At 44.3% G+C, this 25718-nt stretch overlaps 2 protein-coding genes across 3 annotated transcripts; one reads left to right on the forward strand and one right to left on the reverse strand.

The window, feature by feature from the left end:
* The first annotated feature begins 23 nt into the window (after window positions 1–23).
* Window positions 24–19163, forward strand: kntc1 (kinetochore associated 1). 2 transcript variants are annotated; one of them, XM_040196268.2, is made up of 62 exons: window positions 24–345; window positions 576–723; window positions 848–968; window positions 1166–1281; window positions 1523–1601; window positions 1745–1822; window positions 1905–1939; window positions 2021–2131; window positions 2447–2540; window positions 2649–2701; window positions 2825–2937; window positions 3040–3094; window positions 3187–3285; window positions 3565–3608; window positions 3716–3778; window positions 3859–3934; window positions 4013–4138; window positions 4233–4399; window positions 4481–4592; window positions 4692–4835; window positions 4905–4961; window positions 5057–5128; window positions 5254–5373; window positions 5560–5703; window positions 5790–5885; window positions 5999–6102; window positions 6186–6288; window positions 6374–6508; window positions 6596–6715; window positions 7197–7269; window positions 8159–8226; window positions 8318–8619; window positions 8760–8932; window positions 9370–9470; window positions 10040–10184; window positions 10277–10333; window positions 10417–10580; window positions 10689–10793; window positions 10892–11020; window positions 11108–11224; window positions 11368–11477; window positions 11598–11799; window positions 11948–12037; window positions 12130–12295; window positions 12373–12431; window positions 12529–12745; window positions 12829–12902; window positions 13068–13278; window positions 13511–13623; window positions 13721–13776; window positions 14324–14402; window positions 14484–14608; window positions 14716–14851; window positions 14941–15036; window positions 15174–15230; window positions 16482–16536; window positions 16697–16760; window positions 17005–17134; window positions 17246–17335; window positions 17734–17888; window positions 18731–18833; window positions 19003–19163. In XM_040196268.2, exons 2-62 carry the CDS (start codon window positions 586–588, stop codon window positions 19036–19038), a joined length of 6633 nt encoding a protein of 2210 aa, XP_040052202.2. In that variant the 5' UTR covers window positions 24–345; window positions 576–585; the 3' UTR covers window positions 19039–19163. The 2 variants fall into 2 exon arrangements, with proteins under 2 accessions (XP_040052202.2, XP_077942740.1); XM_078086614.1 differs by having other exon boundaries at window positions 10892–11224.
* A 789-nt stretch (window positions 19164–19952) lies between these two features.
* LOC144386285 (hydroxycarboxylic acid receptor 2-like) lies at window positions 19953–21992 on the reverse strand. The gene has a single exon (XM_078086619.1). The coding sequence runs from the start codon at window positions 21289–21291 to the stop codon at window positions 20317–20319; it is 975 nt and encodes a 324-aa protein (XP_077942745.1). The 5' UTR covers window positions 21292–21992; the 3' UTR covers window positions 19953–20316.
* Between the last annotated feature and the right edge of the window lie 3726 nt (window positions 21993–25718).

Below are 25718 nucleotides of genomic sequence, written 5' to 3' on the forward strand. Positions count from 1 at the left end.
TTTCCGGATGCCACTTAAATGCCACGCCCCTCTATTTGAGCAGTGAAACTTCCCGAAACTCAGCCTGTCAGGCAGCACTTAAACGATCGGTCATTTACATGCTTACATTTAGAATGCAAATGGATAAAATTGATATTTCAGCTATGGCTTTTTTAGGGGCAATTCTAAACATAGGAGCATGATCTATAACTAGCTGGGGATGGAAGTTGTATCTGTTAGACAAAACTCAGGAAAAATTAACCCACCCTCCGCCATATCAACCCGCCAAATTCTAAAGTTCCGTCTGTAGATTTGTGTCTCATCTCCGTGTTGAAACGTTACCTCTGGGATTGTTTCGACGGAGTGGTGAGTTACCATCAGGCTAATATGAACTGTAAATGTTAGCTACCTCTGTCATAGATACCAGCAGGTTGTTTAACTGTCGGTGTGGCTATATGCTTAATAGTTTATGAGTGTTATGATTAACATCGTCAGCTAGCATGACAGTTCTATCGCATTTCAACTGAACAGTTACGTTAGGACACTAGAACCGAAAGCATTTTTTGAGGTCAAAATAGACGATCACACTTTCTCAGCTCGACGAAAATGGCTACGTGGAGCGACGTTGAACTTCTGACCAACGAGGACACAAACACTGTCCGCCTCGGCGGTGTGTCCAAGGAGGAGAATGGAAGCGGCTTGTATCAGGTGGACACACTGGTCAAGATCTCGACCGCAAGTGAGGTGATTGATCCCGACACCCACATTACCTTTTACAAAAGCCCGATCTCCTGTTGCCATGGCAGCGCGCCAGTTAGCAGCGCATCCTCCAGGTTCAGTTCACCGATGGAAGTGCTGGTTCCTACAGGTGCAGACGGATCCCCGTCTCTCCTCCTCCAGTGGCTCAAACTGGAACATCGTTGTTGCCGACAAGACGGTGATCCTGTTTGACCAGAGCTACCAGGCCATCCTGCTGCTCCTTCATTTCGGTGGGTTGCTAGGCAACAATGTTCCCATGAAAGGTGCCCGGTGGGCACTGTTTTCTCCGTGTTGTGATTGCCTGTCAAATTCTAAAACTAAATTCAGTGTGAAGTCACACGCTGGAGTTTATCACGCTATTTGCAATCAATGCCATTCATCTGTACTCTGTAACTTCTATATGCAAATACCTCAACTTGTTTTTCAGAAACAAATGTGGATGCCATCGATGTCTGCATGGAGGGACAGTTTTTGGTGGTTTGTGAAAGAAACGGAAACCTTAACTTGGTCTATGTGCCAACCAGAAAAATCCTTCTCACCACGGTATGAGGCTTGTTTGATATCTGTACTAATAGGACTAATGATAGTGGAGGAATACATGAGATATGATCACCGTGTCCGGCTTTAAATTGTTACAATCTGCAGATTTCAACATTTGAAGGAAAATATTCAACATTAGATGTTGATACCAAACATGTGGTCTTTTTAAAAAAATGTATGAGCTTGAGTTGCACAATGTGTTTTTCTTATGTACATTAACATGTCTTGTTGTTTGGGTTTGCAGGCGTTGGTAGAGAAATCATCCAATGAGGATAAGAAAACCTACCGCTATCTCATCATAGAAGAGAACAAGGCTTTGTTAGGTAAAACATCTTCTTCTTCTGAGAAATAATGGAAACTGAAAAGGAATCTCTATCTCTAGATGTTTAACTGTGTTTTTATCTAAATCTAAATAATAGCGTGTCACCAATTCCTCCAATGTATTTTGTTTATGTGTTGTTTACAGGGACGTACCATGTGTTCCTTCTCGTAAAGGATGGGTTTTTCCACATTACAAACCTTGCATTGGCAAAGATCGAGACAGGTATCCAACCATCATGCGCGTGAGACTGAAAGTTTCATTGGTGCCATTCTATTGACGCATCTAAACGTTTATTCTTGCACAGCCATTGAAAACAAGGATTTGGGAGCTTTGAAAGAGGTCAGTTAAGGCAATAATCTTGTCATAAAGTCACAATTTTATTTTTCTCATACCATTAATAATCACTTTTTCTCAACTCAGCTGCAGTCGCTCATAAAGATAGACTTCTGCCCCACCGGTCACTACCATGACGAGGGCTGCAGTACAGCAGTGACGTTCAATCTGGGTCCTGAAATCCACTTAATGATCGGGGTCAGTTTTCAAAGCCATTTATTTACCACTTGCAGCTATGATTCATTGGTTTATTATGAATGAAAGGATAACGGAGGATGGGACTTTGAATATTTTGCCCCTTTTTATACTGTGCTGTTGCATCTCATTTTTCTAAACAAGCTAATGATTTCAGGCACAAAATTGAACCTATGCTTCCCATGATATTAAGACCCACTTAAAATTAAGCTTAAAAATAGTGTAAACAAAACATTTCTAGGAACGGTAGTCAATGGTTCTATAAAGCAGTAAAGCAACATGTATTTGTTAATGAAATGTATCACAACATTATCTTAGGGGGATAAAGAAAGTATCGTGACTCACTGGACGATGGACCCTCATCAGGGCAAGATGTGCCTCGCTGACTCGATCAACAACAGCTTGATTCCAGGTAAGGTCGTGTCCCAATGTTTAGTACATAGAATGTCTTAATTGATTTTAAAGACTTAATTGTGTGAGGATCGTTAAATACATTCTCCTTTATATATTTACTTCAAAGGTGTTCGGAAGATGGTGGTTGTGGAAAATCTCTTGTATATTCTTGACACGGAGGTGAGTTCAGTACCATCACCTGTAGCTGTTAGGAGGTGTTGTACTGCATGTGGTTAAATCATAACTATTCTGAGGCTTAATAACGGACGATATGGATTGCTTGTGTTTTTTCTTTGGCTCTAGGATGCCCTGAGTCTCTGGGACCTACATTTCCTTGTCATGATTCACTGTTGGCAGGATCTTTCCATCCACGACTTTGAGCTCACTACAGAATGTGGCTCCGCCTCCATGGTGTCGTATGTATCTGTTTTATCTCGTGTCCTTAGCTGTAAATATACAGAAGAAAGGGCCTCAATTAAACAAGGTAGGAAATGTAAATGTATGTGTATGTGTTACAGCCAAGACAAGGGAAGCATGAAGATGATCACACTAACAAAGCAAGACAAGAGTCAGGTAAACCCACGGCTCCTTTTGAAGAAACTAGGAAAGATGATTATGTGAAGTCCTCCTCTGAACTTGATGATCTGGCCTTTTTCCTTTTTCAGATCAACTCACTGGAAATACGATTTCTGCCCTCGATGACTATTTGCTACTCTCTTGATGTCTCCTCAGTCTCCTGTCTTGTCCACACAAAAATAAACATGGTAAATAATTAACGCTCATGCACTTATTATATGGATGGACATGTGGATATTTGTGGATACTAATATGCACAAATATTTCTTATTATTTGTGGGGGCATATTATATTTTCCACGTTACACAGAACAAGGGACATCCAAAAGTACATACATGCTTTGGAAATCTTTCAAATAGAGATATCAGTGGCATGATTTGTCGTTGGGCGTTACTGTTTTTCAGCATAAACAAAAGTACAATGCTCCCCCATTTAACATTTAACGTTGTTGTACCCTCTGCTTTCAGGATACCATTTATTTAGTTGAGGGGATTTGTGAGAACCCAGAAAGGTAGGATGTGTTTCGATGTTCGGCCAGCACTTGAACGATATGGAGAACATTTAAAGATATTTTTTATATTAATATATTAGTATTTTTTCCTGTTCTCTGTTGAGTAGTCGCGGAGAGCCTGTTTCTGCTGTGGTTGTCAGATGCTTCACAGAGGCTTTGCCTGAGAACAGGTAACCATTTTTAGCTGCAGACATTTACACATGAATTGCGGCTTGTGTGTTATATATTTGATTATTTTTTCCCCTCCCAGACTTAGCAGACTTCTCCACAAACACATGTTTGAGGAAGCTGAAAAGTTTGCCATCACATTTGAACTGGATTTGGAGGTGAGTTTAAAAAATGCTACGATACATTTTATTAGAATATATTCCATACAACTTCCAGTCCTACCGTTTTTGTTTCAGCTTGTGTACAAGGTGAAGCTTGACTTTGTGCTGGAGCAGCTGGCCTCTGCCTCGGTGGGCGGCTACGGACAGGATGTGTGGTCGGAGCTCGTGGAGGAGGCCAAGACCAACCTGATGAAGATCACAGTCGGTTATTTAGTCCGATCTCATTTTACGGTTCCGAAATGTTCATGACCTCAACCCCTCCAATAGCGGTTATTACTCTTTGTGCGTTGCCCAGGATGAGCAGTATGTGGTGGAATACTGCCTCAAGGCTCCGTGGCCGACCTTTGAGACGGCAGAGAAGATCCTGAGCCACGCTGCCACGCGCTACTCCTCCTTACAGATCCAAGAGGCCCTGGCCAGGCTGGCGACGTTCTGCAGCCTGCACGGCCCTGATAACTTCAAGTGAGTCTTGTGTTTGATCGTGGGATTTGTTCGTAATGTGCACTTGGATGTTATTCCAGTAAGTCATTCTGTCATCCACAGCGGCATTGCCTGGATTGAGTTTTTGAACAGCAGCGACAATTTAGGAGAAATTCTGACCTACCTGAGAGAGGGAGACATGAAGGGTGCACAACTCATTTGGCTCCGATATGAGGTACCGGACAGCTCTGTGCACTCGATGAAACACAACAAGGAGAGTTATCCTGGTGTCGGGACAGTGGTGATGTTCCATCTGTGTTTTTTTTAATAACAGGGACAGATTGCAGCGGATTATGATGAGAGCAAACTCGAAGCGGTGCTCGGTGCCATCCCAGAGGATCTGCCATCCCAAGACCTCTGTCCTTGGTTGAGGGCAGTTTTTGTTCCTTTTGTGAGGAGAGTGCTTCCAGCAGGACAAGTAAGAATCACTACTCATTTCAAAATGTGGAAATATGTTTTCAGTCGTAAAAGTTGTATGTGCCCGTAGAAAATCCTGGCGAGATGGCTGGAGCAGAGGACAAGGAATCTAGAGTTAACAGAAAAGGTAAAGAACTAAAAAAACACTCTTAACAGGTACAACAACTTCATATGAGTCTCAATAGTCGAGCCAGGGATTGTAAATGTGATCCGTTGTTCCAGGCTGCTTGGCCCCAGAACGGGTTGGACATGGCTGTGGTTGGACTTCCTTCTCTGTGGACCTGGTTGAAATCTGTAAGTCAGACACATTGTTTTCTTTCCCCTAATACATGTTGTGCCTTTACCATCATATTTTACCTGTGGAAGCTGATTGTAACGTGACATTAAGTGGTTTATGATCTATTTTTATCTTCTTTCAGGATGATAATTACGATGCAGAGGAGGTGGAGAACCTCAAGTCCCTGGTGTCCAACCTACGTCGGCTCCTGGACCTCCAGCAGAAATACGACTGCAGACTTTCACTTTCTGTCTTTGAGAAGGTATTTTGAGTTTGAAACAAACTACTGATATTTTCAACAGGTATCAACACCTGTATTGTATTAACCCACTAGAACGTGGGAAGATTTACATTGAATTCATAATGACATAAAAAAGAATCCTCCTTTCGAGCACATTGTGGTGTTGATTCATGAGACCGGTGATCATTTCTCTTGTGAATTTGAAAGGGGAGTGTTCGTAGCGTTGCGTTCTTCATGCTGGATAAAGTGCCGGCTCCTGAGCTGATTGCCACCACAGTGGAAAGCAGCGTCCTGCCGTATGCCGAAGAGCATGAGATTCCTTTGGATGAGTTGCTCCTCCAGTACATCAAGGTGAATTTCGATAACTCCGTGGCCCACTGGGAAAAGCCCCTTCATTTCTTGCTGATTATAAATGTTGCTCCTCTGATCTCCACTAGGATCTGCTGGAGCGCTGTAGTTCTCAGACTACCACACTTTTCACTGAATGGGAAGCCAAAGCAGTGGCTGTGCAGGCTTGCATGACTGACACTGACGTACGTTTCTCTAACACCATTAAACATACAGTTCACCACAGAATCCCTAAAATAAGTCAAATCTATATGTTTGAATGAGCATTTGTGGAATTTCACTTTGTATTTCCTACCAGCTGATGGTGGATGCTGTGCTGGAGATCATGCAGAAGGCTGTTGTGCCCTGGAGTAATGTGGTAGAAAAACTCGTTCAACAGTACCTGGAGATGGATGGACCAAAGTATGATTTCTTTTTTAATTTAGTAAAAATTGGTAATATCATCTGTTTCTATGTAATTGTCTATTCACTGATGTATTCTGCAGACAAGGGCTTCTGAAGGAGAGTTACTGTCTGATGGAAATCAGGAAGCTTCTCCGGGGCTACGGCATCCGCAACTTCAACCTCTCCAACAGCACTCAAACAATGGTAATTTTGATCTCATTCTTAATGTGACATTTGGCTTCCTGTTCCATCCTATGCACTTTCTGTCACGCACTGTCTATCCCCTCAGACACTGATTAGATACATACTGAAGCAAGACTTGCCAATGTCTCTACAAGACTCCCTGACATTAGCTGAGGCGTACAAACTCCCAACCTCGCAGATAAATTACTTGCATCTCATCCAGCTCATTGGCCACAGCAAGGTATTGTCGTCCACCTGGAAATATGAAAGGGTTCTTCTTGTATGTTTCCGTGGCATACTGATAGGAAGTCCTTTGTGCTGCTTTCAGACCGAGGAAAGCATGGCTGTCCTGAAGAGGCTGTCCTCTGAGGAGGCAGAATGTGTGATCAAGCGTCTCACCTCCTGGGCCAGACTGCAGCTGGAGGACAAAGCCCACATATCGGATGAGGTGAGTGGAGAGAAGAAGTGGTGTGTCTGAAATAAAACATAATTTTCTGTTTGACGGGACGGGTAAATACAAAACAGGGATTGACGCCTATACAAACATACATACATTTCACACCCTGTACTGCTTGTTGTTACGGCCTACATGCGCAAAGTCTGCAACTTCTGTCAGGGCAACGGATTTTGAGGGGCTTGCTAAAAAAAAGACATGCGAGACAGACGCTGTGTGCGTGCGTGCGACAGACTGAGAGCAAGGAAAGGAATTGCAGCTGAACGAAGACGCTGCGTGATTTAAATAGCGTTAAAAAACAAACACCAAACGTAATGTGTGGCGGCCGGTGTTGAATCTGTAGTGCACCGCCACAGATTTGTCTGTGTGGGAAACACTGCGGCATTATGGGGAGCATACGTTCAGGTTACAAAAGCTGTAAAAAAGTCAGTTCTGACTGTTGGTTTATCGCAACCCTTTTTTCTGTCTTCCATAGCACAAGAAACACCAGATGGTCATAGCTCAAGTGATGGTGGAGGCTCTGAAATACCTGTACACAATCCAAAAACGTAAGTACCATCCTGAAACATGAGCAGCAGGACTCACAGAACATATTGAGTATGTATTCACAGCATATTGTCAGCAAACACCAATCCTGCTGACGTGCTCTCGAGTAACTCAATGCATTCTTCTTAGTTCCAGATATTAAGCTCGCTCAAGGCTCTGGCCTCCAGGTGTTTGATGCTTTAGGAAAGCGTTGGTAGTTTTTGGAGGGAAAAAAAAGTATGCAAGTGGACTATATCAGTGGTCCCCAACCACCGGGCCGCGGACCGATACCGGTCTGTGGGCCGTTTGGTACCGGGCCGCACCACAGAAAGTTTATAAATATATTTTTTTTTTGAAAAAAAAAAGTTTGATTTTGAAAATTGACCGGATTTTCTCCTAATTGTGTGCGCTCGTCCCTCTGACATATTCCCCATACGTCACTAGGCGTTTTTCTTTACGTTTACAATTGTGCACGGCAGTTTCGCCCACCAAACGGTTGTTTCGGTCCGCGAAATATTGTCTGACATGAAAACGGCCGTGAGGTAAAAAAAGTTTTTCCGCAGTATCATCGGAGGGTTCATTATATTATCCCTTTATTGCAGTCAATGGATCAATATTATGTCTTATGCCACAAATCTTATATCCAATCGTTATAAGGACTAAAGCGTACTTTAAGCTAAATTTAATTACACCATGATGATGCATTTTTTAGTTTAAGTTCCCTTGTGAATTCCAATTTGTGAATTGTGAGAGAGGAAAATGAGAAAACATTGGAGAATCCCATAAAGAACTAATTGTGAAAAAGCAATTTAAGGGTAAATCTCTTCCTGCATGCAGCCCATGGATTGTCTAAACGCAACTAACAGTTAGGAAAAAGAATGTTGTAAACATTTTCCTTCTTGTCTTCTGCAGATGACGCTCTGAAAAGCATGGAGTGCGAAAACAACCTCATCATGTTTAAGGCGATCGCCAGCCTGCAGGTGAGTTTTGATTACGGACTGCACGTGTTTATTATTCCGTCTGTTCTTTCATTACGTCTTTCACAACCAACCTCTTTGTTTGTCTATTCAGGAGGATTTTGATGTTTTCTTCAACCCCTCAAACTATGAGGACCCAAACATCCGAAAGCAAATCCAGGAGCATCACATCACCGCCTATGAAAACACGCACGGCCGTCGCTCATCTCAGGGGAAGACCACGCCGACTCCGGTGGTGGCTAACGACCCCGATGGCAAGATCAAGACAATCTCCACAGAAGCTGGCTTACGTCGTCTAGGAAGGCAGCTGCAGCGCACCGAACAAGAGCTCTGGTCCGACTTAGCGCTGCGAGCTCTAGGCGTGGGGAAGGTGGACAAGGCCCTCAAGATCCTCAGGTAGTTGTGTGTGTGTGTGTGTGTGTGTGTGTGCGAGTGTGAATCCTGAGGTGGCCCCTTTTGTGAAAATATATTCCTGTCCAGTGAGGCACATGGAGAATCTTCTATGTTTTATTTGTCTTCTTCCTCCACATGTTCAGTGAGCTGTATGAGCACCATTACAACACCTGCACAGGGAAGGTTTTGTACACCGCCGCCAAGACATTATGCCAGATGCTGGAGGCAGATGTGCCAATGGTGCTTCCTGAAGACATGGACTTGCCAGCAGTCATCCATGACCTCGCCTGCCAGGCTATCGCTACGTGCCACGCAGGTAAAGAACGCAATGATGCTCTGAAATCAGTGATTTTCACTAACATTTTAGATATATTAAGAGAAACTCAAAATTGTTTAAAGCAGTAAGGTTTAAAAAATAAAAGAAAGCGTTTGTTTGGGAAGTAGTCAGCACACAACTGGATAAATTTGAGTTTGACAGATTTGAATACAGATGTTTTGATTTTTGACACTGTGTAAATAAGTGCAGTGAGTTATTGATCTACAAATGAGTCGTTGTGGAATATTTCTTTTAAACCCAGTAAAAACAAAGACACATGCCTAATCAATAAAAGATCATATACAAACAGCACAGAACATAGTTATTTTTTAAATTATTTTTAACATTTTACATATTGACAATATCCGGTCTTGCTGAAGACAGACGTAGAGTGAAAGAAAAATCCATTCAATATAAACTTATAATGACTGTTGCAGATCTGCTCCTGGACTGTCTGGAACTCTGCAAGTGCACACGGATAGCGATGGATGTCTATCATCAGTGTCAGTTATCAGACAACTATGGCTTCATAGCCAAGGTCGGTATCTTTCCTGACTCCATGAAACAATCTTACTTTATTTTTCTCTGGTTTATGCTTAATATGTTATACAATCTATTTTCTGCAAACATTAACGTTATTAAACTGGGAGACTACCAGGGGCTTGTTCCTCGTACGTGGCTGACTGATTACATAGATCAGGCTTTTTGGTTCCACAAAAAAGAAATCCTGGTTTCGGTGATCGACGCTTCCCCCTTTCGAAGTAGGACTTGCACCCACAAATCTCCTGATGACTGAGGGTGGATCAGCTTTTGAGGAACTGAGATAGCCTGACTTCAATCTTTAGGTTAATTTTAGCTGGCTAACGGGACATTTCATTGTCTTAGTTGAACCACGTATGAGGAACGGGCCCGATGTGAAATCTTTTATACTATTTTTTTCATAATAGTTTATTATTTGACATTATTTTAAAGAGGTTTCCAAAAAATAAGATACGACTTGTTTTGTTTATAGCAGTTCGAATGAACAAACGTCTCTCCTTTACAATGTTGTGAAATCAGCGAAGTGCATATAATAAATGTGTGTGTCTGAATTGTATAATGTCACAGGATTCGACTGCGGAGACAGAAAAAGATCCACGTTCTCAGTGGAGTTTTCAGGATGTTTTTACTGAAGACTGTATTGTTCTGGACCCAGTGTCTGTGCTTCCAGTCCAGTATGAAATTACCAACTGCCTGCTGCCGGTTTCTCTGGGTAAGTTGCTGAAAAGAATCCTCTATTCAATATATTTACTATTAAGTATTTAATTATTCGATAGTCTAATCAGCTTAGTACCCATCTTGCAGATACCAAACTGCACCCTCTGGACTGTTCCTGTCTGGCACACTGCTCGTTTGAAGACGGTATGTGGTTCATATTTAATTGTATCTTCTTAAAATATGTCCTTTTTGAAAGTTGACTGTGTCTTTTACTGGCCCGCATACAGGTTCAAACTACCTTCGGCCCCTCCTGGGTCCTCTGACCAACATGTTGCAGATGTTACAAGAGTGCAGTCAGCTGGAGTTGGCCCTCAGAGTGCTGGTCAACTCATACGGCAGCTGCCTGCAGCACGTCACCTCTAATGTTATGGACATAAAGCTTAGTGTACAGGTGTGGCCGCAACATGTCTAGGTCAATTGTACCCCGCATTATAAGTCATAGCTAGTGGCCAGTGAGACAAAATATTTTTCTAATATGTAACTTAACTCTTTTTTTCAGCTGTATGATACCCAAGAACTTAAGAAGTACAATTTATGCTTAAATACTCTTCGAAAGACAACTACTTTGACTCTGAACGCTGTCGCTGTGGCTCTCTTGAACAAGGTGAGTCCGCAGAGACGGATATTCTGAGATGGCATTTGCCGATATGCTGTGCTTTGGTACTTTTTCAAATCACTCTCTCCATTTCATATCGGCTGCAGGTGTTCAACTGGAGGGTGGTTGACTGTGATTTGGCTATTGGTCTCTGTACACTCCTCTCCAAAGCAGAAGTCTTCAAAATACTGTGGAAGGTTATTGACAACACCTGGCAAAACTACGACAAAATCTTGGTAGGCAATTTGTTTACTGTTCTTCTGTATTTTATCATCAAACCTTTTTCTATTTTTGAGGATAGAAGTCTTTTCGGGTTGTTTCAGGCAGTAGCGAGGATTGGGGCCGATCTCTGCTGCTTGTATGGTGAGGCAGAGGAACAAGAGAAGTTTCTCTCCGTCATCACTGATGCTGAATGGGGCATCAAGCTTGGCAAAATGGAGGTGTGTGTGTGTGTGTGTGTGTGTGTGTGTGTGTGTGCATGAAAACCACTTGTATTTCTATTCACTTTATATTTCACAAGTCGTGGTCACACTTGACTTGACATTCAACGTGACTTGTCGTTTACGATGCCGCCCGGCCGCAGATATCCATCCAGCCGGTGTTCCGTCAGCGGCCGGAGATGAAGAGCAGCCTGATCCCCGACTTGGTTAAAAACCGGAGAATCACTCCAGACATTATCCTCCAGTACTGCAGGTCCTCTGCTCACTCCACAATGTCATGATCTTCAGTCTATATCAATGCACTTCATTTATGCAGTCCTGGAAAGCCTGTGTTATTTCCCTCCCGTTGCTCACACTCTGCTCCCGTCTGCAGCACCTTTGGTCTGGATCCCGACAGTGTGATCAACCGGTACATCACCACCTTACTGCTGCTCCAGGAGGACGAGGAAGCGGCAGGTGACCCAGAGACGCAGCCGCTGTGTCACGCAAACGCACTGGAGCGAGTCCTGCAGATAATCCCAATGTTGCACAACACCAGCGAACTCACAGACAGTCTCTGTGCTGCCATATACAAGGTTTGTGCATGGGAGGCAAACTAGCAGAGGGAGAACTTCAAAGCCTTTTCCTTTTAACATACAGTAAGCTCCTGGTGTTGATAGTTTTTTTGTATCCCAACTAAATTCGAGCCATTCACAGAACTTGTAAAATGTATTTCTTGTACAGCTCAGCCCTTACAACTATGAGAGGATTGAAGTGGTGCTGAAGATCATCGCGGCTGCAGATGAGAATGTGACGACTTTTTCCGTTTGTCAGGTAAAAAAATACTGCACACTTCTTTTTTTTCAAATGAAACCATTCCTTCAAAATGTATTGTGCAGACTAGCAACCAGTGTATCTGTCAACAGGCAATGGGCCTCCTTCAACACCTGAAGTCCTACAAGCGCGTGTCTCCTGCCTCAGATGTGGAGAACACCTATCTTCTAGAAAACAGTCAGCTTCCAAACCGGCTGTCCAACAGCAGACTGCCCTTCCACCTTCTAATGCAAACCAAACATTACTGGAAAATTATCTGTGAGTTAGACACTGTCAATGTTAAGAGGGAATGTTTATGTTAAGAGTAAGGAAACAAATGTTTTTCTGTGTTTTAGCTCCTGAGCTCAGTGAGGAGAACTTCCCTACTCTTCTTTTGATTAGCAAACTGATGAAGGTAAAGCACACTTGTCTAAAAATGTTGCCAGAACAATCATTAAAATGTTTCATCCATAAAGTTTGACTTTTATTCAAACCGCCCTGTCTCATTCCAGGTGAGCCTGGACAAGTTGTACATGGCAGCAGCAAACCATGTGTTTGAGAAGAAGATGAAGCCTTTACTCTTGGAACAGAGGAAGAAGGGTAGGGGTCATGGCTCCAATGGGGAGACTTTCAGGGTAGCAAAGACCATGATGAAGTACATCCAATGCATCCAGTGCCCTGAGTGGGCAGCGGCTACAGCCCACAAGATCACCCAGGAGCTGCCACCAGGTCTGACCGGCAGATTAAACCCTTTGGCTTCACTACTTGTGTGTGTTTTGTCAATGGTCTGAATGGTTCCCTGTTCTTTACAGGCCCTGAGAAGACACAGTCTCTGAGGTTCTGTTTGGCCCTCGGAGATGCCTGGCTGAGGGATCCAAAACTTGAAGTCAGTTTTAGTGTTTTTCCAGCTACATAAATGATATATAAACATGTATACATATATATATATGTGGATATATATATATATATATATATACAAAATATAAACGTCACGTCTGTAACATCTTTGTTTAGTTTTTCCGTAAACCGTTTGATTGCGATCTTCTCCTAGGAGTCTGCGCGGGCCAGAGGGGAGACATTTCTGTCCAAGCTGAAACTGCAGTTCCAGCGCTCGGCCACCGAGAACATCTTGATCACGAGCCAGCTGAACAGCCCAGAGCATCTGAAGCTGACTGGGCTGCCAGCCAGGCTCATAGTGGCCCTGTATGAGCACAGCGGTGTGGAGCAGCGCTACAGGGAATCAGGAGGGCAAATGTATCCCGGTGAGCAGGCTTTGGCACACTAGCCTGCTGAAGAAGAGCTTCATGCGCTGAAGATGGCTACTGGATTGTCGTTTTACATCGCACATTTTGCTCTGAGCTTTTCATCACATCGTTTTACTGTCCTCTATAGATTATTTTCTACTTATTAACACTATTGTCTTGCGTCATAATGTAAGACAATGTTCTTCATCAGCAGTGTTGAATCCTAATTTAAGCATTTACCTCTGAGCAGACATACATGCAGTGGTGAAGGAAATAGCCTCCATCAACAATGTGGATCTCCTGAAAATCCGTAACATGATGTTGGAAAAATGGATCTGCAAAACGGGCGCCACTGTCCCCAAGGTCGGTCCCAATGAGCTGACCTCGCCTGCTTGCATTGTGTTTTATCACCGGGTCCATTGGGTGGAAAATTAATTAGACTTGTTTTTCTTCTATAAAGGCTTCTGGCAATGAAGAATGTGTCCGCAACATCGAGGAGGATCCGGACTTAATGAGGTAGCGTAATTGCCGTTTCTTCTGTATTTGTTAGAAAATGATCACCATCAGGTTTGATAAATAATCAAACGGGACATTCATTAAAATACTTGCAAGTAGGAGCAGTGGTGAAGCATGTAAACAGACGTGCGTCAAGTTGCTGCGGCTATAATAAGCCTCTAAATGATATAGTATAATATATAAGTTTCCCGCTCTATGGCGTTCCAAAGTAATATTGCTACTGTGACTAAAACAAAAGATTATTTAAGTTTTCCCAACAATAGCCTAAAACTGTTGGTTTTAAAATGAAAATTCAGAAGAGAGCCGTCAGTTTTCTTTGAACCATTTGTGCTTAAATCTAATCATTGAGACCAAAGAATATCTCTTAGTTTGTACCATCTATTTGTAAGTACTTTTAATGTATTTTACAGCATGCAAAGTTTAAAACTTTGTTTAATACTCAATGCAATCGTCTCTACATGTTTTATTTGGTAGCCACAATGATTTGGCCACAAGGTGTAGCAGCAGCTTTTAGCTTCTCTGAATTGTGTTCACTCCATGTACTCAGGGTGGTGTACATGCTGCAGTCTTGCCCCATGGAGGATGCCGTCCGTCTTCTAAACCCTATCCTATCTGCCCAAACCTGGGTGAGTTTTACGTTACAATGGGTCAAAACTTGGACAACGTGTCCAGGGAAAGTGGCTGATGTCTGGGTTCCTTGTCTGTAGCCCCTCAGTGCTTCTGGGCCTCGTCTGACCTTCTGCCATCGGACTCGTGCGCTTCTTTGTCTCGTCCGTCTCGCCGATTCGGCCACTCTGGAGGCTCAGTTGCAGATTCCCAAGACCAAAATTCAGTAATAGGAAATCTCCTTCATAGTACTAATGGAATAATTAATCGCAAAGTTCACATAAGGGGTGTGTAGGAAGCATTCATGTTTCTGTATTTTGTTCTCCCATGCAGATGTTACCTGAGGTGCTACATCTTTGTCTCTCAACTGGAGGCATTAAACATCCCTTACACGGTGCAGTCCTTCCTCAGCAGCCCCAAAGAGGGCTTGGTTAAAGGGCTGTGGAAGAACCACAGTCATGAGCCGCAGGTATTTTCTAAATGAAAACAGTAAAACTGCTTTAGCTCGTTAATTTTAGGTCCACCAAGTTAAAAATGTGGCACTTGTTGTCCTTTCAGGCGGTGCGGCTGGTGGCCGACCTGTGCTTGGAGTACCGGGTGTACGACCCGCAGCTGTGGAACAGTCTCCTTCAGAAGCTGCTGGGCTTCAACTTGGTATGAGGACGTGCACCAGAAAATCTCCCTTTAAAGAAGTCAATTTATATATGAAAAATAATTGAACACAGTGTCACGGACAACTCTGTTTTGACCTTAAATAAACCCAACTTGTTTTTTGTTTTTTTTGCTTTCAGATCGGCCACCTGCAGAAGGTGCTGGAGGCAGTAGTGGCTGTGCCGGCTCTGTGGGAGGTAAAGTCCAACTTAAGCCATGCAAACATTGCGGACACAGTACGTTCAAATGTATATGTGAAACACCGTCAGATTCAAATTATCGTATAGTGAAACATTTTAAATGCAACCCGTGCCAAACGGAACAACTCCGCTCCGTATCGTAAGCGCAAAACAAACCAATATAAAAAAAGAGGACAAAACAGAAGTACCATGTAATTATGCAAGAGATAATGACCACAAGCTTCTTTTTTTTGACCAAAGGGGAACCTGCTTTTTTGCAACAAGCCTGACAGTCTTGAAGGCTCAACCCTTTGCAACCACGAAAACGCTGACCTCTTCCTGCACAAGATCAAAAACGTATTGATCAAGGCCTGTAACACCGGCATACTTGTTCTTGCACTCAGTGTCTTTGAGACTCTCTAGGATGCGGGCTGAGAAGAACTGTGAATTGAATTTGGGAATTTTGTCGATCGGGTGGTTACCTGTTTGTGACCTGGTGGAGCGTGAAGGCCCCGAAAAATCCAGTGGCATCGTTTTCTTTCACACCTTCACTGGCTCTGATGTCGTTTCAGCCTTTCATGGTAAAGGCAAAAAGAATGCATTGCAAACCTGGGCAGTGTCTCGCGTCTTCCAGTAGCTCAGCCAATTCCCAGCAGTTACAGGTGATGCCGACCTCAGCGTCATTGACAAGTTTGTCAAAGCAATGTGCGAAAAAGAACAGCGCCCCTGATGGGGTTGATGAAGACTTATTTACCTATAAATACCCTACACCTACTTGCTCTGAAGCCGAGGTCCTATGATGGCATTCCACCTACAGGGTTATCCCTTACGCAGCATGTGAAGCGTGATACCTACAGAGCTGCCTGTACCTGAGGCCAAGTAACTCTGTCAAATCCATACTAATAGCTCTGCCAACTGGGGGCCGGCGCCAGGGAGAAAGTTGGCAAGTTGTGTGGACTGTTCATTATTCAGATTCAGCACTATTTTGATAGCGAGATCTTAAAAATTCGATAACCCAGTGACAATGCAGGTATGTAATGGCATTTACTGGTGGCCATGTTGTTTGTCCATTGTGGATACATTTTCCATCCATTTTGTTAATTATATCGGACATGAAGAGAATTTCTACGTGAAAGATTGTTTCACTAATCTGCTTGGATATTGTTGAAAAATAAAAAATTCCAACCACCACCACCACCACCGCTGCATTATGACGAGAGATGGTCGAGCAAAAGGTTGGTCATTTTATCTGCTTTATTTTCTTCCCAGATTTCCAGTTTCTCCAGGACCTGGAGGAGCATGATACTGGCACCTTTTGTTTCAGGTACTCCGCTTATAGTAGTGAATTCCCTTCCGTTGTCTTGAGGCGGACCGAGCTTTAATCATACAATGCTTCGGTAGAATAATTGATAGATTGATTGTGTGTTGGCTTTTCAGTTTTCATCCTGAATGCTTCTCACTGTCTGACCTTTTCTTCTTGACAGCATCTGTTCCTCTGAGTCCTGATCAACAGGCGACTCTCTACAGGACTTTTGTTCTCCTCCTCAAGTATGTTGTACTTGCATTCAACCATTCACCAGCCATGCTCATGGGGACGACGTATGACTTTAAGTGCTAGAATATGAAAATGCGATAGACGCATTGACAAATTTAAGCTGTGTAATCAAATTTTGACACCAAATAGTTCATTATTGAAATTTGTTTTGGAAAAGGAACCGCGATGACCTGAAAAGAATGTCCTACTCTCTTCACGTTTAATTCAAACATCCTGCCACACGTTTTTCTTCCCAAGGTGTCCTTTCCTGTTGAATCTGGACCTGGTAGGAATTGCCAATCGCTTTGCACAGTTCAACCTGCCAGCCTTTGCCCTGGGAACACTCCTGCTCATCCCCTGTGCCAATAAAAAGGCCCAGCAGATACATGTGAGTATCTTCATGTCCACGCAACAGGATCCATTTGGAAGGTCTGTATCTATTAGGCCCTTAAAGCAATCACAGTCCCCCCCTTTAACACAGTTTCCCTTCTGCTTCCAGGGCTTTCTGTCTGTGTGTGACCCAGTCGCTGTCCTGGAGCAGGTGGAAGAGCTCATGAACACTGGGGAATTAGCTGGAGTTCCCTCACAGGTTAGATATCAGTTCAACACTTAAAAGAGAAGCAACATTTAAGTTGTTCTTTCACTCCTCAAAATGACAATTCAACAGCTCTCCCTCTTATACGTGAATTGAAAGTTTATTTAAATTCTTACAACAACAGCTACTTCAGCTTGTGCGTTTTTATTCCAACTTAAACAAAGTTTTTCATCTATTTGGGGTTTTTAAACACAGACGGGAAAAACACACCCACACACATGAACTATTTCCTACAACTGTATCAGATCCTTTGACAAGATATTTGTTGCCAGATGAATTTGTTTATCAGCCATTACATCAGTAAAACTTTTTTTGCCATTACTTGTTTGTTTCAACTAATATTATATAGTTTTATATTGCGACGTGTCATTATGGCCTCTTTGATTCTTCAGGTCAGGGAAACCGTGTTAACTTTCGTCAGCCAAAGTGGACAACACCAGAAACTTCTCAAGACCAAACACTTCAAGCATCTGAAGCAGCTCATTGTATCGAGTGGGCGACTGAACCAGGTGAAAGAGTTGGTGGAATACCTGATCAGTCAGAACTGGTAAGTTCTGTCGGCGATGTCAAGAACACGTTTCTGTAGGCTACAAGCACACAGCATAAACACTACCGGTCAACGGTTTTAGAACACCTCAATATCTCCCTTTTTTTATTGAAATTTCCAGTTTATTTTCTTAATGTACTCTGAGATTAAAGCTTAGAACAAATAGATACAAAAATACGTCGCCACCTTTTGCAGGTGTAACAGCCAAACTCACTTGTGTCATTGTTTCTACAATCAAAATCAAATCGTTTTCAGAAAGTTCTGTTGCAAAAGTTCTATACTCATGTGTTGCGCTTGCAGGCTGCTTCAGCTTGATGGGGGTTTAAGTCCGGAGACCGAGCCGTTGCATGATTCGAAGCCTGCCGTTTGTTCTTTTCTTTCTACGGTAGTCCGGACCTTAACATTTTTGTTTAACCTCTGGAAGTTTGCCACTTACCTTTTTTAGTACCATTTCAGCGTATTCACTGGACTCTTAACAGCTTACATTTCAATGGAAGGTAAAATGGGGGTGTTCTAAAACTTTGAAAAAAAGCAAGTTAAGACAAATAAACAAGCTGCTGTAGTACATGTTTCATTTAATGACCTGTGTGGCTTTGTTCACCGCCATGTGGCCTCAGTGGCTCAGTGTTTGTCAGCTTTATGTCCCTCTTGTCCCATGAAGGCTCATTCTCATGTTTCGCGTTGGCAACTCGTTTGTTTGAGTTTCTCAAAATAGCTGACGGCTACCTGATGACGATCCGACACTTTTGAGCTATGATGACCAAAACAAAAACCCACGGGAGCGTTTGACAGTTTCAAGTGTTTCAAGTTCTTCTCTCATGTTGTTGTGACCTGCTCTTCAGTCAGGACGATGCGGACTCAGTAGCTCGTGAGTACATGAAGCTCAGCGAGCAACAGGGAGGGAAAGCGCTCCCAAGCAGCTCACCGTCACCGTGCTGCCTAAAGGTAAAGGAGGTTGACATCCTGGATCCAGTTTAGTCTGGGAGAAATATCTTTTTGTTATCGTCATTAAATTAGTTGCATTCATTTTGCATTTCCCCATTATCAGTTTCGTTATTGATCTGTAAGAAAAAATAGGCGATCTGTAATTCTACGTACGTCTTTTAATTTTCAGGACTTTCTCAACATGCAAAATGGAGTGTCGGGATGAAGAAACATTTCTGCAGCTGTATATTATACATTCCTAACATGTCTCTGATGAGATGCAGTATTTGCACAACTATACATATTTACATTGTGCAAGTAATGCTTGGAATAAATGCTTTACTTCATTCATTGTGCGGTGGAATTCTTGAAAAGAGATCAGTATGCAAAATTAAATAATCACAATCATTCCAAGAGTCTGAATAAAATTGACTGTCTTAAGAGATTCAATTATTAATTTGCCAAATTTGTGCCATTTAAAAAAACCAACTTTAAAACCCAGCTTGCTGTTGCCTATTTGAGAGATGTTTTCTCTGATTGTTGTAAACACCTTAATTAAAATCGGTTCTGTTCCCTTACATATTTATCTTACGAACTATTGCTTTTTTTATTGAATAGAATTCATTTTCAGCTTTCGTGGAAACACACTTCTTTACGTGTATTGTCCATTACTCACTAGATATTTTGGGTGAGGAAGCATGCAACCACACTGAGACGCTTCCTTTGTGCTGTTCCTTGCAACTCACACACTTTGTTCTGTTTCGTGTTGTTTTTTCACACCTGTGGGCAAACAAAAACTGGAGATTTAGATCAGAAGTTGAACATTCTTTAGCTGAAGGTTGAAGACATCAAGAGTGAGTAGAAAATGCAAAGGTTAGAACAGGATGCAGAGCTCTGCATTTTGTATGGAATTTGCTTAGTCCGCTTATTTGTTAACGGTATGATTGATTGCACACAGATAGCAACAGTTTGAGAGTTAATAGGTTATTGAGTCACATTTTTAAAAGCTATTTTTTATTGTTGATGGTAAGTTTCTGTGAATCTGTTATTTAAGTTTATTATCTGCATGTAATAGTTTGAAGTCTGTTTCTGTATCCAGCATGGATATCACACGTCGGCAGATGCTGAAGTTATGCTTGTAATCAAAACAGAGCTGCGTGTTGTGCTTTTCACTCAATCACTATATATAATTATATGACTTGGTATAACAAGGATCAGACTGTAGATTGCCCTATAAGGTACGTTTTATTATTGCAGTCAAGATGTGTTTTTCCATGATTATGAATACTGTTTAACAGGATTAAAAGATGAAGAAAAAGAATGACAAAATATTAAGTACATGCATTATTTATTTTACACTGTTTTGTAGTAGCGCATACAATACTTGATAACACCTGTATATGAGAATCAAAAATAGCATTTTGTCTAAAGCTTAACACTTAACACACAACAATTCTTCTACTACAGAGCTGCATCAATTTTCAAGCTTTCCATGATTGTGGGATCAAAGCTGGCTGAGCGACTGGGAGCCAGTTTCTCTGGTTTTCTTCTCTGTACTTTCAGCAGTGTCTTCTTGGCGCAGATGGAAGATTTTCCTGCAGACATTCTTGAAGATGGGGCTGGAGAAGTAGTAAACGACAGGATCCAACATGCTGTTGAGATAGGTCAGGCTAATGGTGAGGAAAAACCAGATGGTGAGGTCTTCCAGAGCACGGCACGCTTCAGATTCTGGGAGTTTGCTGACTAATTGCGGCGTCCTTATCCAAATCAGCAGCTGTGTGATGTTGCTTGGGAGGAAGAGAACGACGAAGAGCACCATCACCAAAATGGTCAACCAAAGAGCCTTTTTAATCTTTGCCTGCTGGGCCAACTGCCTCCTGCTCAGATGGCTACTAATGTGGAACGTACAGTAGAGAACCACAATCAGAGGCACGTAGAAGGAAAAGAGAAACTCAAACTTGTGCCAGTTCAGATTATGTTGCATTTCAGTATCAACCCAGAAGCTCTCGCAGTGGGTTGTGTTGTTGTGTTCCAGATTGAAGACATGAACCGTCATTGAGATGGTGAGCACCCATACGGCAAGGGCTCCACACATGGCTTTGGAGACACTCAGGGAGTTGATGCGATGATGGGGATGCACCACGCGCATGTACCTGTCCAGGGCGATAGCCATCAAGAAGATGGTACTTACACTGCGGTTCAATGCCAAGACGAAGAGGCAGATGTTGCACAGAGCGTCCCCAAACGTCCAAACGATGTTGGACATGTAGTAGATGGCGCGGAAAGGCAAGGCCACGTTGAGCAGAAAATCCGCTATTGACAGGTTGAAGAGTAACACCGTGCAGCTCTTCCACGGCCTGATGTGAAAGCAGAAGATCCAGAGAGCCAAACCATTCCCGAGGACTCCAAAGATAAACTCGGTGAACAGCAGAGGCGGCAGGACATTGATCAGGAGGGTTCCATTGAAATGGCATTTCATGTTGACTTTGGTGTTGCCTCCCCGGCCGCCGATGACTAGAATGAAACTGTGACAGCTGTTGTCACTCTTAGAAATAATCTTCTAATGCAAGAAAAGGTGCTTCCGTTTTCTACAGTGACGTGAGGAAAATTTCCACGGAAATGAGACACAACCTGTATGTTTTACGGGGGTGGGGGCAGAAAATCGTATATTGCAATTTGTATGTGGCTTTTACATGTAGTCGGGTGAACTATTACAGTGCCCAGCATCATCTTACCAGGACTTACACACGCTTGTTATGTAACCGACGCGTGCGCTCTGTCTGTCTGTCACACGCACAGGCACATACACACACACTCAGCCATCTTAAACATCTCATTAATTTATGCAACCACCCAAAAGCACAACCAGCTACTTAAAGCACAGCACACATTTGATATTGGAAAGATGCAAATTCATTCACACACTCAATCAGAAGCCATTAAGTTTTATGTCCACGTCAAGCACGACTTGTGCGCTCTATGTGAGACAAATGCTTTTCACTTTTCCTTATCGTTTATATATATATATATATATATATATATATATATATATAATAAATCTAACTGTTCATTATACAGCAACACATCAACCCAGTACCAGCAGCTATAACAAGCACACCTGACATGTATTCAGACCGACCAGCCCGTCACAGCCATTGTCCGTGACTTTTCTTCCTCTAAGTACGGAGCTCTAGTTTTGGTGTTGGGCTGCCGTCTGATTTAATTCAAAGTTGCTGCTGTAAAGGCAGTTTAGTAAAATTATTTTTTACTAACTTAAATACTCCAAATCTCCACCGTCCATCATTGCGCTCAACACAAATCGTCCGTCATTTCATGAAAGTGTTTTTATCAAATGGCTAATCATTAATGATGATTAAATCAGTTATATTCTGAGCAAAGTGAGGAAGCCTGGCTTCCCTTGGCCTTTGCAAGAAAACGCCACTGATTTACAGATCTGCTTCATCTCATCATCTATGTATAAAGTATATATAGGCAAAAAGGGTCTCTACAGTTGGTTATGTACTGCAACCTTCCTTGCCATTACTTTTCACCCTATCTCTAAAGGAGACGCTAGCCACTCTCCTCAGGAAACCCATTTCGGCCGCTTGTACCCGTGACCTAGTTCTTTTGGTCATGACCCATCCTTCATGACCATAGGTGAGGGTAGGAACGAAGATTGACCGGTATATCGAGAGCTTTGCCTTCCGGCTCAGTTCTCTTTTTGTCACAACGGTGCGGTAAAGCGAGTGCAATACGGCACCCGCTGCTCCGATTCTCTGGCCAAACTCACGCTCAATCTTCCCCTCACTCGTGAACAAGATCCCGAGGTACTTGTACTCCTTCACTTGGGGTAACGACACATTCCATACCCGGAGTAGGCAATCCATCAGTTTCCTGCTGAGAACCATGGCCTCAGATTTAGAGGTGCTAATTCTCATCCCAACCCGCTTCACACTCTGCTGCGAACCGCTCCAGTGAGAGTTAGAGGTCACAGACAGACGATGACATCAGGACCACATTGTCTGGGTAGGAACGAAGATTGAAAGCGATGAAATCCGCAGCCCCCAAAACTGTAGACCCTCCTCCCCCCGACTACACCTCGATCGATCCTGTCCATGAAAACCACAAACAAGATTGGTGACAAGGCACAGCCCTGGCGAAGGCCAACCCCCACCGGAAACGCCTCCAACTTACTGCCGAGCACCCGAACACAGCTCTCGCATTGGGCGTACAGGGATTGACCAAAAAGGGCGTAGTAGTTGGATTCATGAGTTCCTCAAAGTGTTCCTTCACCGCACGATAACCTCCTCAGTGCGGTCAACAGGGTCCCGTCTTTACTGTACACAGCTTGGATGGTTCCCAGTTTCCCCCTCCTGAGGTGCCGGATGGTCTTCTTGAAGCACTTTAGTGCTGACCGAAAGTCTTCATGGTTACCCCAAACTCCTCCCATACTCCCTGCTTTGCCTCCATCACGGCAGAGGCTGCTGCCCGTCGAGCCTGTCAGTACACTGAAACTGCCTCCGGAGTACCACCGGATCTCATAACCCGGCAGGCCTCCTTCTTCAGTCGGACGGCTTCCCTGACCACCGGTGTCCACCACAGGGTTCGAGGGTTACCGCCCCTTGATGCACGCAGCTTCAGCAATGGAAGTTGAACATACACCTGTCACGGTGTTATATTTCCTGTCTTATTTTGTAGTTTTCTGCTTCTTGTCTCCCTGGGTAACTTCACCTCCTGTCTGGTCCTGTCATCCCCTGTAATTGTCTGATCGTTTCCACCTGTGTCCAATCACTTGCACCTGCGTTTGCCTTTGTGACTATTAAAGTCTTCTTTTGTTACTCAACGTCTGCGTTTGAGTCCTGCCTCCCTGCATCCCTGACAGAATGACGTGACCACGAAAGGACATCAGCAGACCCGCTGCCAGACTACGGACCTGAATACATGGATGTTAGGAGCCCGTTCTGGCAGCGGAAGACAAACTTTGTATTCGGTCCCAGGAGCTATCAGCTCGCCTGCCTCGAGCTCCGGGACCTCCTAAATCCCAGGAGGAGCCCTGGCAAGAGGAAGCACCGACCTCCCAGCGATCTCCCGTTCCCGCTGGGCCGCCGCAGGGCTGCCGCAGCGATCTCCCGTTCCCGCTCTTCGACTAGTTCCTCCGACCCCGGTACCGGCCCAGAGACTCCAGGCCCCAACCCCGCCAGTACCGGCCCCGAGATTCTCAGCCCCGACCCCGGCAGTACCGGCCCCGAGACTCATGACCCCGACGCCTCCAGTCCCCGCTCCCTGACACAGGCTCCCTCCCGCCCATCCCGTGGACCTCTCCCACCCTCCCGTTGGTGATTTGAGGGCCGTCTGGGATCCGGCCCTTGAGGGGGGGGCTATGGCGGGGGCTGAGCCGGCGACTCGGGGGGGGGGTTCGGTGTCCCTGAGCCGCCGCCGCCGACTGCGGAGTTGTTCCGTGTCCCCAAGCCGCCGCCGACTGTGGCAGTGTTTCGTGTCCCTGAGCTGCCGCCGACTGCGGCGGTGTTCCATCGTTTCCACCTGTGTCTAATCACCTGCACCTCCCTTGTGTATTTAAGCCGTGTGTCTCTTGTGTCACTTGTCCCGTCATTGTCAATCATGCTGGATGTTCGTAGTTCCTGCCTGCCGTTTTTCCCCTGGTTCCTGTGTCTTTTTGCCCGTTGGCCTATTGCGTTTTGCCTTCGTGACTATCAAAGTCTTTTGTTACTCAACGTCTGAGTTTGAGTCCTGCCTTCCTGCATCCCTGACAACACCACTCTGGTTCAACGTCCCCTACCTTCACAGGAATGTGAAAGGAGCTCCGCCGGAGGTGTGAGTTGAAAATCTTTTGGACTGGAGCCTCCTCCAGACGTTCCCAGTTCACTCGCACTACAACGCTTGGGTTTACCAGGTCTGTCCTGAGTCTTCCACCATCCTCTGACCCAGCTCACCACCAGATGGTGATCAGTTGACAGCTCTGCCCCGCTCTTTAGCCGAGTGTCCAGAACATGCAGCCTCAGATAAGACGATACGACTACAAAATCGATCGTCGATTTGGCTTAGGGTGCTCTGGTACCACGTACACATATGAACATCCTTATGTTCAGAAAGTGGGTTTTTTATGGACAATCCGTGACTGGCACAGAAGTCCAATAACAAACGACCGCTTGGTTTCAGATCAGGGAGGCCATTCCTCCAAATCACTCCTCCATTGTTGCCCACGTGCGCAGGGGGACTTGTGAGTATCCCCACACCCGCCTGGCACCTCACACCATGGCCACTCCGGAGTAGAATAGAGTCCATCCCCTATCCAGGAGTGTGGTTCCAGAGCTGAGGCTGTGCGTAGAGGTAAGCCCCACCAGATCCAACTAATAACGCTCCACCTCTCGCACAAGCTCCGGCTCCTTCCCCCCCAGAGAAATTACGTTCCACGCCCCCAGAGCCAGCATCTGCCGCCCAGGTCTGGCGGCCACTGTCACTGCCACCCTTGTAGCAGCGCACCCGACCCCATCGGTTTCCCCCACAAGTGGTGAGGCCGTGGGGATTAGAGTCTTGGGGTGCCGAGTCACTTCTCCGGGCTGTGCCTGGCCGGGCTCCACGGCAAGCCTGGCCACCAGACGCTCGCTGTCGGGCCCTCCATCTGGGCCTGGCTCAAATGGGGGCCCCGGGCTTCCTACGTGGAAGTCAGCTCCTTCCCTCTTCCGCTTTTTCATAGAGTCTTTTGAACCATTCTTAGTCTGCCCCCTCGCCTGAGACCACCAGGCGCTCCCTGGTAAAAGACTCCTGACAACACAGCCCTCAGGGTCATAGGGACACACAAACCTCTCCACCACGATAAGGTGATGGTTCCCCAGAGTGAGAGTAAATATTCATTGGCAATTTTGAATGTAATATAGTTTTATCCCC

The sequence above is a fragment of the Gasterosteus aculeatus genome, chromosome 13, assembly GCF_964276395.1.
Source record: "Gasterosteus aculeatus chromosome 13, fGasAcu3.hap1.1, whole genome shotgun sequence".
NCBI classification, from domain to species: domain Eukaryota; kingdom Metazoa; phylum Chordata; class Actinopteri; order Perciformes; family Gasterosteidae; genus Gasterosteus; species Gasterosteus aculeatus.